General features: G+C 41.7%; 1 protein-coding gene across 1 annotated transcript in view; it reads right to left on the bottom strand.

Annotated features, from left to right (window-relative positions):
* Positions 1 to 14,302, bottom strand: part of EFCAB2 (EF-hand calcium binding domain 2) — a 73,507-nt gene continuing 59,205 nt past the window's right edge. Inside the window, exons 4-7 of the mRNA XM_016163474.2 lie at positions 4,995 to 5,074; positions 4,328 to 4,370; positions 4,157 to 4,223; positions 1 to 293 (exon numbers count right to left, since the gene is read on the bottom strand). Of these exons, the coding sequence (XP_016018960.1) occupies positions 178 to 293; positions 4,157 to 4,223; positions 4,328 to 4,370; positions 4,995 to 5,074 (306 nt within the window). The 3' untranslated portion in view covers positions 1 to 177. The remainder of the gene's footprint in view (positions 294 to 4,156; positions 4,224 to 4,327; positions 4,371 to 4,994; positions 5,075 to 14,302) is intronic.

Raw genomic sequence — 14,302 nt, 5'->3', positions numbered from 1 at the left:
TACCAAATAAGTTTTTTTAATTATTATGATCATCTTTTAAAAAACAAAATATCTTAAAATAGTTGTCATAAAGCATTAATTAGCATATGTCGGAATTATAAGATAAAGTGTAAAATTAACAAGGACAAGCAGTTTTCAAAATTATCCTTTCAATAAGAAAGTAAGTATTTAGCGAGTTTAATTTTCATCTACCACCATCATGGTTATGTAGTCCTTGTAATGAATTGAATTTGATTCTGGGTCGATCGCAGCAGACAACATTTCTTCCATTTCCTCCTGGGAAAAGGGCTCACCTGGGAAGGCCAAGAAGAGACATTCACCACTTACAGCCTTCAGATTTCTTTCTTTCTCCTTCCACTAGCCAGCTGAACTGCCGTGGAACCCCACCAGCCCCCACTAGGTCACTAGTTACTCTCCTTGGGGGTCACAGAGTCATGACAGTCCAGGGATTCAAAGAGGAAGCTGTTGTACCCCTGGAAGATTTGGGACTTATTTACAGAAATCATAGTTACGGCAATCATTCCAGCCAAAACACCAGAAGCCGTACAACATCGTGGATAAGGTTGTTTATTTATTTAAATTAAAACTACTGAAATTGCCAAAGGATTAACCTGAAGTCCAGTTTTACAGGAAGTCTAAACATTGTATTTGGGGATAGACGGTTGCTACGCGAAACTGCTGAAGAGCAGCTAACGAGGACGTGCAACTGTAACGATTCTATCTCTGAATATTCCCTACTCAGGTCTGGACAGTGTGGAGATCCCAGCTGCACCCAGCGACAGACACCACTCGTCAACCATTTCAAAACAGTCCCCTTTGTTATAGTTTGGCTCAGTGCTGCTGTCTAATGAAACCAAAAGCTGACCAGAAAATCTCTGGGTTTTCGGTGGATTCTGGTAACAGCTGAGGGCCATCTTGGATACTGGTTTCACCAAGACGAGAAGCAAACTCAAGAAGAATGCTACAAAGGTGGTCAATTATTTAAGAAAGAACTCTGCCTGATATTAAAGCAAAAATACAGAAATATCCAAATGGCCACCTCACCTGTGAAGAGTCGTACCTAAGCAGGTAAGCTACCAAAGCCTGAGGATCACCTGCCTTTCTGAGCTTAGGTCACTTGCCGCTATGAACAACGCTCTCTAAATGGGCATTTAGTTAGTAATCCCGAGACTGAGTGGGGATTGGATGACAAAGATGAGAGTGCTATTAACCATGGGGAACGCACTGAGTTCTTCTGAAATCATGTTCCCATCCTAAGAAAAGAAAGAACGCCTAAAATGCCTAAAAAGACAAATTCTCAATCTTTTTTATACCTGACTGTTAAATATTAAATCCACTGCCAATGAACTTTGATGGGTACCATGTAAGTCCTTGAAAGAACACTAAGAACAAACATTTATTATTGAGATGCGCTGTGTGCCAGGCACTGATCGAAGTGCTTCATATGCATTAACTAAGTTAACCTCCCAACCACCTCATGCGAGGTGAGCACTGTGACCCCCTCTTACAGCGGAGGTCACCGGCACACAAAGAAACCAGGCGGCCTTGCCCCCAGTGGGCGGTAAGACTAGGATCTGAAGGCCAGCAGTCCAGCTCGGGGTCCGTGAACTCAACAACCAAACTCTGCCTCTCAGAACAAGGCCCCTGGTAAATTACAGATGGGGGTCACAGTGCTTCCTTGGGTGAGGAAAGGGATATGCAGCATTTGATTAAGGATGGGAGGAAAATAGCTTGATGCTTAAAAGCACGAGTCTGGGAGCCAGTCTGCCCGGGTTCAAATGCTAAGCTGTCTTATTAGCGTCAAGATCCTGGGCAAGTCGCTTAACCTCTCTGTGCCCCAGTTTTTCAGTCCGTAAAACGGAGGTGATGAAAATACTATCCTGTTATAGGGTCGTTATGAGGGTTAAAAGTGTTGTTATTTCAGTAGTACTTAGAATGTTGTCTGGCACATAAGTAGTAACATGTGTTTGTTTAAAAATATTTTTTGAGATCTTCCCTGCTGCTAAATACTGCCTGACATAATAAACATGGCTGGACACACGTGGACTTCCATGAAGTCGATTCAGTGTGACGTTTTATGGTTACCATATGACATCCTGGGCATTTTGAGGCGTAATCTGAAACTGACTGACATTCTGTGGATATTGTGAAAAGCTGAACTGCCTCTGTGTCCAGCTCGGTCTGTCTGTGACTTCCTAGTTCAGTCGAGAACAAAACATAACACCCACCGTCCAGGTCAAAGCCTCGTTACTGGCGACTCCACTCACATCCTCATCCTCTGCACTCGGTTCCTCATCGCGACCTGTGGATCCGCTGTAGACAGTCCCACTGCACCAACCTCCTCCTCCCGCTCCCGCTGCCTCGGCCAGAGCAGGCCCCTACTAGGGTCCCTTCGAAACACTGAAATAGTCTCCTAACTGGTCTCGCTGGTATAACCTCTTTCTCACTCATCTAATAACATATCGGTGCCAGGTCAACTTTCCCACACTCCCTCTTGCACTGTGTGGTCCGTCTGCTCAAACCCGACAGTGCTTCTCCACTGCCCACAGGATGAACCTGAGACTCCTGAGCCCAGGCCTCACGATCTCCTCCCAGTAAACCTACCTACGCTCGGTTCTACTGTTTGCCGACAAGCCCCTCTGGGCCCCGTCTTCTCACAGGCTCTCCAAATATGCGCCTTCCTACCTCCCAGTTTGTGTTCACGCTGTTTTATCAATCCATGTCTTCCTCTCATCGGCGCCTTCAGCCATTCTTCATTCATCTACTCGTTCATTAATTCGACAAACCTTTGCTGAGACTTACTGTGTGTGGAGGTGCTATAATACGTAAGATTTTACCCCAATTCTCTGTACCTCAGCCACATAAATGCTATCAGCTTATTTCCTCTTTAAATCTTCCCAGACCAAGCTTTCCAGGCTGATACACATTTTTTCCCTATTGTCTTATATTTCTTATATTGAACTGTTTTATAAGTTAGTTCTATTTCCCCTAATAATAATATAATATCCTTGAGGAAAGGAACAGTTTTTAGTATCATTACCTCTCACTGAACTCAGTACCCCTCGACATAGTAATGATATCGAACTTGTCCGACCACTTTGACTAAATTCATATTGCCGTACAGAATCCAGATTTACTTCTCTTAAATGAATCCTTAGAATTCAGAGGCTGATGCTTTGAAAGTCCTAACATTTCCATCAGAGTTAATCTGTAAGGGACTTTTAACAATGTCATGAGAGTCCTTGGCTGGCAGCTATGACTGTCAGGTCGCCCCTACCCTCCTCCCCTTATTCTCACCTAGTGGGGGACCAAGGCGAATGGTCAAAGCAGTTGCGCGCGCAGACACAGCCTTAGTCTCCCCTACTCGGAATTGCGGGCACTTCTGATTCTGTCTCCCGTGCCCAGCAGCTCTGAATCACTCAGGACTCAATCTGTGAGCAAGTGAGCTGAACAAAGGAGATGGAACTCTAACTTTGTACGGGAGGAGGGGAGGTGACCAATGTAAGAATGGACAACAGGATGTCCTTAGGCTACCGACATTCAGAGAAAACGAATTTACACATCAGCCTGAGCAAAAAGAATTCCTAAAGGAAATATGCTGGCATAGATAGGTGTGTAGGTATTACATATAATTGTGTGTAGGTGCAGATGTAGTTCAAGTTCAAAGCAAATATATATGGTTCCATTAGCATAAAAAAACTGAACATTTTTTGTGCAAATTCATATTCAATAGAAGCGGTATTATCTGTAATTTCACCACCTGAAAAGCTCTTTAAAAAGGAATTTTTATATACTCCAATTTAAATCTTTAATCTAATAACAGGCACTGATTTATAGTGATTGATAGTTCATGTTTTTCCATGTGGCATACCTTTTATTTTGGAAACACTCTAAGTGAATGAAATACCTGCAATTTATAGAAGTATCATTATACTTCACAAAATTCTGTAAGGCAACAATTCATCTCTCCTTAACCTACCCTTTTCCTCTTATTCACCACAAAAAAAAAAAAAAACCCTCAAAACCAAATAACAGGAATAGTAAATAACTCTTTTTAACCAGAATGACTGATTTTAAAGTATCTCCTAGAATTTTTGCATAATTGTTAACTTACTAATCACTTAAATAAGTCACTGTTATAATAAGTCACTCTTACCTTCTTCGGTCATATACTTGATCAGTTCTTCCTTAGAAAGAAACCCACGTTTAGCTGGGTCTAATACCTAGGGGAAAAAATTGATATTGTATTTTTCATTTGGTGAATAAAATCTATATGAAGAAATTTTAATGTAAATATAAATATACATAAAATCTGGGGCTTACGTACCTCAAAAGCACGGAGAAGGATATCTTCTGGAACTGGTCTGTATCTAATGACGCAATGAAAGGAATAAATGCCATGGTATTTAGCTCAGTCTCTACGTGATAAACGATCACATAATACAAAACAAAAGCTGCTAAGATACTAGAAAAAAAATACTTCCCTCGCCGAAATCGTTTAGGATTTCCAGATATGAAAGTTGGTAGCACTCCACACCCACAGGAAATACTTAGTTCAAAATCCCGGCATGTTTGATGTTATCTATTAGCTTTTTTTCACATCGTTATGGAAATCAATGTATCTGGGAACAAAATTCCTATAATAAACAACTACAGGAAGCAAACGCTGTACTTTCTCTAGAAAAATAATTAAGGTTAATTCTTATTTACATTAATAATTCAAAATAGAAGTTAATAAGAATGTGGCTGGTTTATGGCTTTTGTAGCTGATTTACCCTTTAGTCACACTTTGCTTATTAGAGTAATACTAAAGGGGTTGGTATTTCTAAGCACGTACCAACTAGCAGTTCAGAAATATGATGGGAAGTTCGACGGATGCTATCTGGGGATAAATACGGATTGAGCACAACACACAAAGTGGAAAAGCCAAGTGATTTGGAATCAATGTAATTCTTACCGATATTTTACCTTAACAACTGCACTTCCTGTCTTACCTTCTTTCCAGCAGTATATTGGTCATCACTGGAAGAAATTTTTCAAATCGAATGTATCCGGTGGGTTCTTCTTCCTCTACCTGCACATGCAATAAAACATAGCCACTTATTCATTCACCAAATGCATTGAGCAGCTACTTTTTCTAAGCCCTGTGCCAAGAGCTGGGATTTGATATTCAGCGTCCCTGGGCATGGTCCCTGCTTGCAGAGTTCTATTCTGGTAGTGGAGACACATATTAACCAAAAAACAACAAAGCTGAGTGTTTGTGTAAGCACAAGAAAGGAAAGGCGCATTCCCAGGCCAGAGGATCAGGAAAGGCATTCACGAGGAAATCACACTTGAGTTGATTTATGAAGGATGAGTAGCAGATCATGAGAGAAAGACAGCAGGGACGGCGCTCCCAGGCGGAGGAAATCGCACGCACTGAGACCCTGTGGGACGCGTTGAAGGCCAGGAGGCTGGAGCACAGGGAGCAAGGAGAACGTTTCCAGATGACGCTGGCGAGACGGGGACCAGACTTCTCAAGGCCTGATAGTCATGAAAGTGACTTTGGTTTTTATCCTAAGACCAATAAGAAATCACTGAAGGTCTCACTGATTTGTGTCTATAAGATTCCGCTGGTTGCAGGTGAGACGGTGTCTGCAGTAATAACCTAAAGGCTTCGACCAGAGTGGTGACCATGGAGAGAGAAGTGGATGGTTTCAAGAAATATTTAAGAAGTGAAATCAATAGGACCCGGTGCTGTATCTATTATGGGCAAGGATTAGGAAAAAAGATGCTAACTAGCACAAATGGGATAGAGTGATGTTCTTCCCTGAGATAGGGAACACTGGGTAAGGGATCAGGTTAGGGGACCAATCATTATCTCGAGGACCAAAATATAGATCAAGTCACTGTAATAGTTATTAAATACCTTGATGGTCAATGATCTTTGTTCTACTACCACTAATTAAGAGAATATTACACCTGGAAAAAGAATTTTTGGTACCTGGCACTATTAGATGAGAATGAGCAAGAAGACTCCTGCCCATAGGTTCGACTTTGATGGTGGCTGAACAAAATACCATTGATCTTAACTTACACATCAGGCTGTTTACGAGAGCTGTAAAATTTCCATTCTCTTTCAAAAAAACCTATTAAAAGGCTCATAGATCCCAACTCAACGGAAGAGATTTTAACAAATTTATTCTTTGAGTGAAAAATAAGAAATCTATAGGCTGCTGCAAAGCGGAACACACTGCCATCCAAGTGAGGGATAATGAATAAACAGAAATCTTGTGGTTCAAAAGTAAAAAGTAAGTTCATTTTCAACTTGGACAGATTATGAAAATCTTTCTATGACCCAACACTGTCCTCTAGAGGCCACGTCTTATCCATTCTTAGGTACGAAAAGATATATGGGCAATGGCATAAAAACAATACAATTATGTCATTCTAAAGATGGCATAATGAACTATTTTATACGTCCCAGACACTATTTTATATTATAAATGGTTTTTAAATATTTAAATAAACTTTTCCCTTTAGAATACCTTCATATCTATAAGAAAGTTGCAAAGATAGTACCAAGCTCCCATATACCTCCCACCCAAGTCCCCGTAGGTATAGTAGGTAAAACTACAGTTGGTTCATTGTCGCAACGAATGAACCAACACTGATATATAATTACTCACTAAAGCCCACAAACTAATGGGTTCCATTAGTTTATCCACAAGGCATTTTAACAATAGGGTCTATTCCTCCATCATAAAACAGAAACAAGAGTAGGGTAGAATACCACTTCTGAGAATCTAGAACAGGTATGAGACGATGTGGTTCTATTATTTCTGGTGCAGACAAAACATACTACTTTCCAGAAATGTCTGTTATCCAATGATGGTTCAATGATTATTTAAATCTATGTATTAAGATGCCTTAAGATTTAATAGAAATATATAAAATATTGAACCATATATATGCGCATACACAAATATGGTGTGTATAAATACATATATCGTAAGTATAGATAGATATATATAGATATAGATACAGATTCATATATGGATAGAGATAGATACAAATAAATATATAGATATATAGAGTGAGAGTGTTATGGGTTGAGTTGTGTCCTCCCCAAATTCATATGCTAAAGTCCTCACCCCTAGTACATCAGAATATGACTATTTAGAGACAGGGTATTCACAGAGGTAATCAAATTAAAATAAGGTCATTAGGGTGGGCCCTAAGCCACTATGACTGGTGTCCTTATAAAAAGGGGAAATTGGACCACAGAGACATGCACACAGAAAGAACACCATGTGACCTTGGAGACAGCCACCCGTAGGTCACTATCAATAGTGTAAACACTTGGGCTGGAACAAAGCCTTCCTTTAGAGCCACCAGAAGGAACCAACCCTGCCAACACCTTGATTTTGGACTTCTAACCTCCGGAACTGCGAGATGACACATTTCTGTTGTTTACGCTACTGCTCATCTGTTACAGCAGCATGTGCATGTGTGTGTGTGTATATATATTCTGAATGTGCATGGTATATTGTAACCTAAAGATTTTGAATCAGTATCATCAAGCATAAGTCCCTGCACTTAACTATTAGAGAACAGCAAACCGGATATTCAAAACTCAGAACTGATTTTACAGAATTGATACAGAGAAAATGGTGCAGTTCAGACCTGCTTTCTCTAGGAGAAAACTCAATTAACCAACTTAAAATGAAATGAATTCCAGAAAGATTCTCCCCCGCACCCTCCCCCCCAAAAAAGATGAAGAAACTATATAACCAAAAAATAAATAATTGGTTAATGTCACCCAGCTAATTAATGTCAGTGTTGGGACCAGACCCAGTTCTCTTAACGGAAAAGTCAAGTCGGTCTAACTTTGAAAATAAAGTTAACATTGTTTAAAAAAGAAAAGAAAAGAAAAGAAAAGAAAAGAAAAGGAAAGAAAGAGTCCCTAATTACAGTAGACATATTCGAAAACACTAGAAATTCATCGTCATTTCTTTACCTACAGCAAAGTCATACTGGGAATATCCACTTAATGTTGGTATAGATGAGTGCCTTTCTCATAGAAAAATATCACAATATATTCACCATGTTAGACCAAGGACAGTTTAAAATATTCCAATTAAAATTCATCCTGTAGCTTCGGCGTCCTGGTCTGTAGAACAAGAACAGTGAAGTCTGCCCTGTGGCAGAAGCCACAGAGGCTGCGTGCGGTAGCACAGAAGTGCTTCTCGAACCTTCGGTCTATTATGACGATTATTTCTATCAATAGCGTAAACACTTGGGCTGTACATCGTGCAAGACACCTCCTCCTAAAAGGATGGCTTTCTGGTGCTAAAATTTCCGACCCGATATGGACCTACCTGTTTACACGGAAGTTTGGTGCTGCCCTCCATCTGTTAGTCGCAGTGTGGAATGTGGTGAGAATGTATTAAATTGCTAGGCACATCTAAAACCTCCTCCCTAGGCCCTGGACCCCTGCCTAGCGGATTAGGGGGCTGGGCCTCTCTGCCCTCCCTACCTGACTCTTTGGACTGATAGGAGAGGGAGAGTAACAGAAACCAAACATCCCTCCCCTTCAAAAGATAAAACAAAGAAAACAAATATATCTCTTTACTGCAAAAGTGAATGAGGCAAAGTAAGTTATAATCTAGCTTGTTTCACCCAAGGGAAAGACTAGCATGCTGAAAAGGAGGTGACAACCAGCGAGTGACTTTGGCAGCATTTGCTAATGCAAAGGTAATAAAACCTTTGAGCAGGACGGTCCCCAGCTTAGACTTCAAGTACCACTCAGGGGGAATTCCTTTTAGCAGTGTGCCAACGGATATCTGCCTTAAAGACCAAGGCCCTGATACACCCGGCTTCTCCTGCGAAGAATGACACTGGAGTCGGTGACCTGAAGAAAATCTACTGCTTTCATTGTCACACAAAGGGACAATAGGCTGCCATGATGCCTTCAAACATTCCACGGTCTCTTGGCATCCTCTTCCCCAATATGGAGAAGTCGCAATAAATATGTAAATACTGTGGGATTTTAAAAAAATATCAACATTCATCTAAGTCTCAAAGCATGAGGCAAATACTGCTTCTCATTCTCCTTCGGTAAAAGTCAATTTTCTTAATCTACTTTGTATCTGAGGCAAGTCAGGCACAGGGAAGTGATGCCTGTCTTGGTCCTGAAAGTCGGTCAGGTGCTTTGATGGGATCACAGCCCAGAGCTCTTTACACTCATTCCCACAGTGAAATCACCAAGCCATCGCTTTTCTCATTAAAGCATTATTTATTTGAACGCTGAAGTCACTGAATGGGCACCATAAAACACACAGTGAAAATTCATTTCTCCCCAGTGACATAACAGTTGGTCAATAAACGGAACTATTTCATGCTTCACAAATGCAAGATAATATCAGTAGTTAAGATCGTTTATAAAGCATCTACATTTCAACTAGTTCCAGGTCACCAAATAAGATATGCAAATGTTTTTTATCTACTTGTAGAAAAATATAAAAACAATAAGATATTTCAATTTAGATTCTAAATACCATATACACAAGTTTTGACATAAATCATGTTTCAAAAGCTAAACATAAATATAATTTAGAAAATATTTCTCCACCTTGGATAGCAGAAAATAATAACAAATTCATTGCATTTGCCAAAAATATTATCTTTACGAACAAAATAAATTGTAAAGCTGCTTATTTTAGAAAAATTATTCACTCCAAACATTCCAGAGGCTGTAGTGCAAAAATCAGAATATGTGATTCTTTGGGGTTATAAGTCCCTTTCTTATTACCAAAAGTATCAAAAAAAAAAAAAAAAAAAAAAAAGACTGAATCATCTCTTGGCTGGATTCTAAGAATCAACAGGTGCCAACATCAGGTAACTGATAAGGTCCCTTCCAACTGTGAGTTTCTGCAATTTGGAGCAATGGGGGACTCAGTGGCTGTCAAGCCATTAATTCCCCCATTTCGCCCCCTGGGGCCAGGGGCTCAGAGGCTCCACCTACCTGGCTGTTTCGAGTCCTTCAGTTTCCCATGTCCTTCCCTTCCCCACCGCCCCCCTCCCAGTGTCCCCTCCGATTTGACAGAGGCAGCCAGTGCTGGAGTAACTGTCCCCACTGGGGTACCCTTCGCCCATGCACACCAAAAGCAGGTGCTTCAAATCTTGTTGCAATAGGACTAGGGGAAAAGCTTTACCCTGGGCTGAGACTTGGTTTAAGCAAAGGAGCGCTGGTTAGCACAACAGATACCTGAATACAGCGATGGAGAAAAAATCATCCTCTTTCTCTCTAATGAGAAAATTCCCTAAAATAATTCTGGTCAAGTTGAATACATAAATTTATGAGATTCACAGATATATTTAAAATCACATATACAATAGTAGTTAATTTTAAAATATCACTATTTTATACTTTATATGTCTTTACATTTTATAAAATGATTTTACTCAAACAGTCCTGCTCTTCACCAGCAGACCCTCCTGCTCCTGAGAGAGAGCCTGCCCACTTCAGCCAGCTCATCTCACGCACGCGGAATCGTGACATAGTCGTCTTTTTTGTGACTGGCATATCTCACACAGTGAGGTATTTTCAAGGTTCATCCATGTTGTAGTTTGACAGGGTTTCCTTCTCAAAATGGTAGTTTTTAAAGATTACATAACAGTACAGAAGAATTGTTTTTCATGTAACGTTGAGTAAAAAAAGTAAAATATTCTGATTGTGTCTGAATGATGGATACCACAGAAATCATTTCCCTACTTTTTCCTTGTCCAATTTTATTTAATCAGCATGCATTTCTCAATCATGGAAACTTTGTAAAAACACGGAAAATGGTGTGATAAAATTAGGTGAAAAGAACCTTCAGAACTGTACATACTGAACTGTACTATAAGATTATGGTCATGTTAAAATGTGTATAGGAAAATAACATGGAAAGAAGTACACTAAAATATAACTATTATAGATTATTGGAAGGCATTTTTTTCTTTATTTAAAAATGTTCTCTAATGCAAATATTACTTATACAGTAAACTTTTTGAAATAGAAATTTGTATCGCTCTATCATCATAGTCGCGTTCTATATAAACCCATGAAATGGATTTATTTACGAACACGATACGTCACTGTGAGAGGGAAAACCCCGTGAGCTGATCTCGCCGGCCGCTGCTCTCCGGCTGCTGATCCCTGCGTGGGCGCCATTTACCGCTTTCTTCCAGCTGCAGGTAAACGGCGCAGGTAAACGGCGCAGGTAAACGGCGCTCTCAGGGCGCTCTTTGTACCGCGCATTCGCCCAGACCCCCGCGCCCACCTCCAGGTTCACCGCCTTCTATTCGGAAGTAATGGCTGGTAGCCATTGCTAGATAATCCCCAGAGAGCCCCCGGCCCACGATTCTCTAACTCCATCATTTAACATGCACACAATGGGAGAACGTCCATCCCATTCTCCTCCCTTCCCCCACGGCCAGGGGCTGTCGGAAAAATAACAGATGAAAGTATTTCGTATCACCAACTCTTCGTAAAGAGAAAACAATGACCCCGCCCTTCCCCAAACTCTGAGAAGCGATGATGTGCCATCTCGGGGCTCACCTGGCCCCAGATGGTGTAAAGGTCCAGGTCGACGGAACTTCCCACTTTATGAGTGTGTGAATCATCAAGATCGCTTTTTACTAACTAAATAGCTATTTGTGGAGCTTCAACAACAACAACAAATTCTGAGACCACTTAACCAATTAAAAGTAATGAGAAACTGTGATCGGGACCTTTGGGGCTTGTGGCTTGTCCGGTTCCCCCGATGTTTTCACCCACAGGCAATGGCTCTGAAGAAGCATCGCATGGCTGTGGGTCACCAGGGAGTGTCCATCACACCGTGAGGTCACACCTGCTCCTCCCCACTAGGACTTGAGCAAGAAATCGGTGACCACAGACTTGCAAAATGCTATGGAACATTTGTTTGTGGGTGATTTCTTCATTTTAGCTAAATGAATAGGACTGAATACAATCTCAAATATTTAAGTGCCTATGTATTTAAATTTTTGATGTTCACGTTGTTAAAACGTTCAACACTATCAAAAGCGGGTGGGGCTTTTTCAGTTCTCTTGAGCCTCTGTGTCCCTGGAGCCGACACACCGTGAGTGCTCAGTCCTTTACCTGTCGAATGAGTGCTTATCAGCTCACGGTAGTTTTCAATTACTTTTACTGACTGTAAGCTGGAAATTTCTGAGCACATGACTAGGACCCATTATAAAACTCTTCTCTTAAACAGCTCTGCAGTGCTTTGCAAACCTGAGTGTCCACGTCTGCTACAGTTCTGGTACCAGATCTTGCAAGCAGAATCTAATAACTGTGTTCATCGGTGTTAAGTATTAGAGGCAGAAGAGAGTGGAAATTCAACTAGAATCCTGCCAGGGCTTCGGGAAGCACTAGAGCAGGCTCCTGAGCCAGCACGTGCCAGGCTTTGTCCTTGGTGCTAAGGACGCAGTGAGGTACAACACAGACGGACTCTCTGCCTTCAAGGAGCTTATGTCACAGAGGGGTGAGGCAGACACATAAGTAGAGAACGCCAGGCTGTGCTGGGCAGTACCGAAAAAACGCAAAGCGCTGGACTGTCAAGTCAGACTCGCCAGATCAGAGCTCTTGCCCAGCATCAGACTTTCAAGGATGCGGATTCGCACGGCGCAGGCGAAACACGGGGCAGTCTAGGATGCCGACACGGTCTTCGGGATCCCTTCTCGCCCCACATCAGTCCTTGGTCCAGCCCAGACCTAACGCCAAGGCCTCTGGGTGCTTTGGCTCCGGAGGAGAGCGCCCGGAGCAGGGCAAGGGCAAAGCCTTCGGATGTGTGTTCTGGAGCAGCAAGGAAACCAGGACGGGAGCCAGGACAACGCAGGACACGCCCCGCCTGGTCACCAAGGGCCTTGTCGGCCACGGGACGTAAAAGCACTCTGGGGATTTTTTTCTGAGTGGGAAACCTCAGAAGTAGGGCTCTGAGCCAGGGGGAGCAGGCTCTGACTTCGCCTTTTTAAAAGGACCCCTCTGGACAGCGGTGTGAGGAGCAGACGGCGGGGGACGGAGAGTGGCAGCGGGGAGAGCGGCTGTGGTCATGTGAGGGGGGGAGGGGACCGCAATGGCCTGGATGACGCGGCCGAAGTGGAAGTGGTGAGCAGGGGTCAGTTTATAATCCGAAGGAAGAACTTGCTGGTGTGTCACACGATAGACCTTTTTAAAGTCCAATTCTGCAATTTGTTTTTTAACTTGTAAGTTTAGTCCAGTTGCTCTTATGACTATTATTATCTTTATCTTTTGTTTTCTAAATACCCTGATTTTTCTATGCTCCTTTTTGAGGTTTCTGCCTTAACTTTGGATTGAGCGAATGCCCTTCAATTCTTTTATCCTCCTTATCAAGTTGGAAGTTACACATTCAGTTTCTATTCTTTTTGCAGTTATCCTCAATATTTAAACATGTTACCTACTGCCATCCAAAGTTCGTATTGCATCATGCATGTTATAACCGTCCGTCCACTTTCTAGTTCTCACATTTAGCACTGTTCTCTTTCAAAGCATTAGTTAATGATATTTCATTTAAATTTACATTACTTTTCTCTGGATTATTGCTGCTACTTTCTTTTGAATGATACAGAATTCTGGGTTAAGAGTGCAAAGTAAATGCATCTAACTGTACTCTCAAACTTCATTCAAACTGCAGTAAAGAAATATTTTTTAAAACAATCATAAACCTACTTAGAGAGAATAGGAAAGGATACAACAGCAATAAAATTTTGGAAGCTGGAAGGCAGGTAGATGAGTGACAATGATCTAGAAGACCCGAAAAACTGAGCCTCAAGCCAGCAGTAGGTAAAGAATTCTCAAAAAGCACCAGTTGCTTCTGGAATGAGGGGTGAAAGAAGTAGGAGCTAAAATTAGAAGCACTGGGGTAACGTCTGTTTGAAAACGGAAGCCCTGCATCCCCTCTCAGCTTCTCCAGGGGGTGGCGGCCCCTCTCCGGCCCAGCGGAGATTTGTACCCTGGAGAGTATAAAACAGAAGGTGTCCGAATGGGCAGCCAGATGCTTCTGTCTCCCAGGCAGATGGGAAGACTCTTCCCCGGGGAATCTAACCTGCACAAGAGGGAATTCTCAAGGACTGTGATGCTGGTGATTCCTAGATTCCCCAAAGGTGAAGTTTAAAGTCGACAAGCTCCACACGTGTGTTAGTTATGAACTGACAACCAAGGGCTATTTGAGGAAAGCTACTAATGAAAAGAAAAAGATCAAAACAGACGCAAACATTAACTCAGAGAAAACAGATT

Source organism: Rousettus aegyptiacus, unplaced genomic scaffold (genome assembly GCF_014176215.1).
Source record: "Rousettus aegyptiacus isolate mRouAeg1 unplaced genomic scaffold, mRouAeg1.p scaffold_m13_p_18, whole genome shotgun sequence".
Classification (NCBI taxonomy): Eukaryota; Metazoa; Chordata; class Mammalia; order Chiroptera; family Pteropodidae; genus Rousettus; species Rousettus aegyptiacus.
Note: the sequence above shows the minus strand (reverse complement) of the source record. Positions and strands in the feature narration are given on the sequence as shown.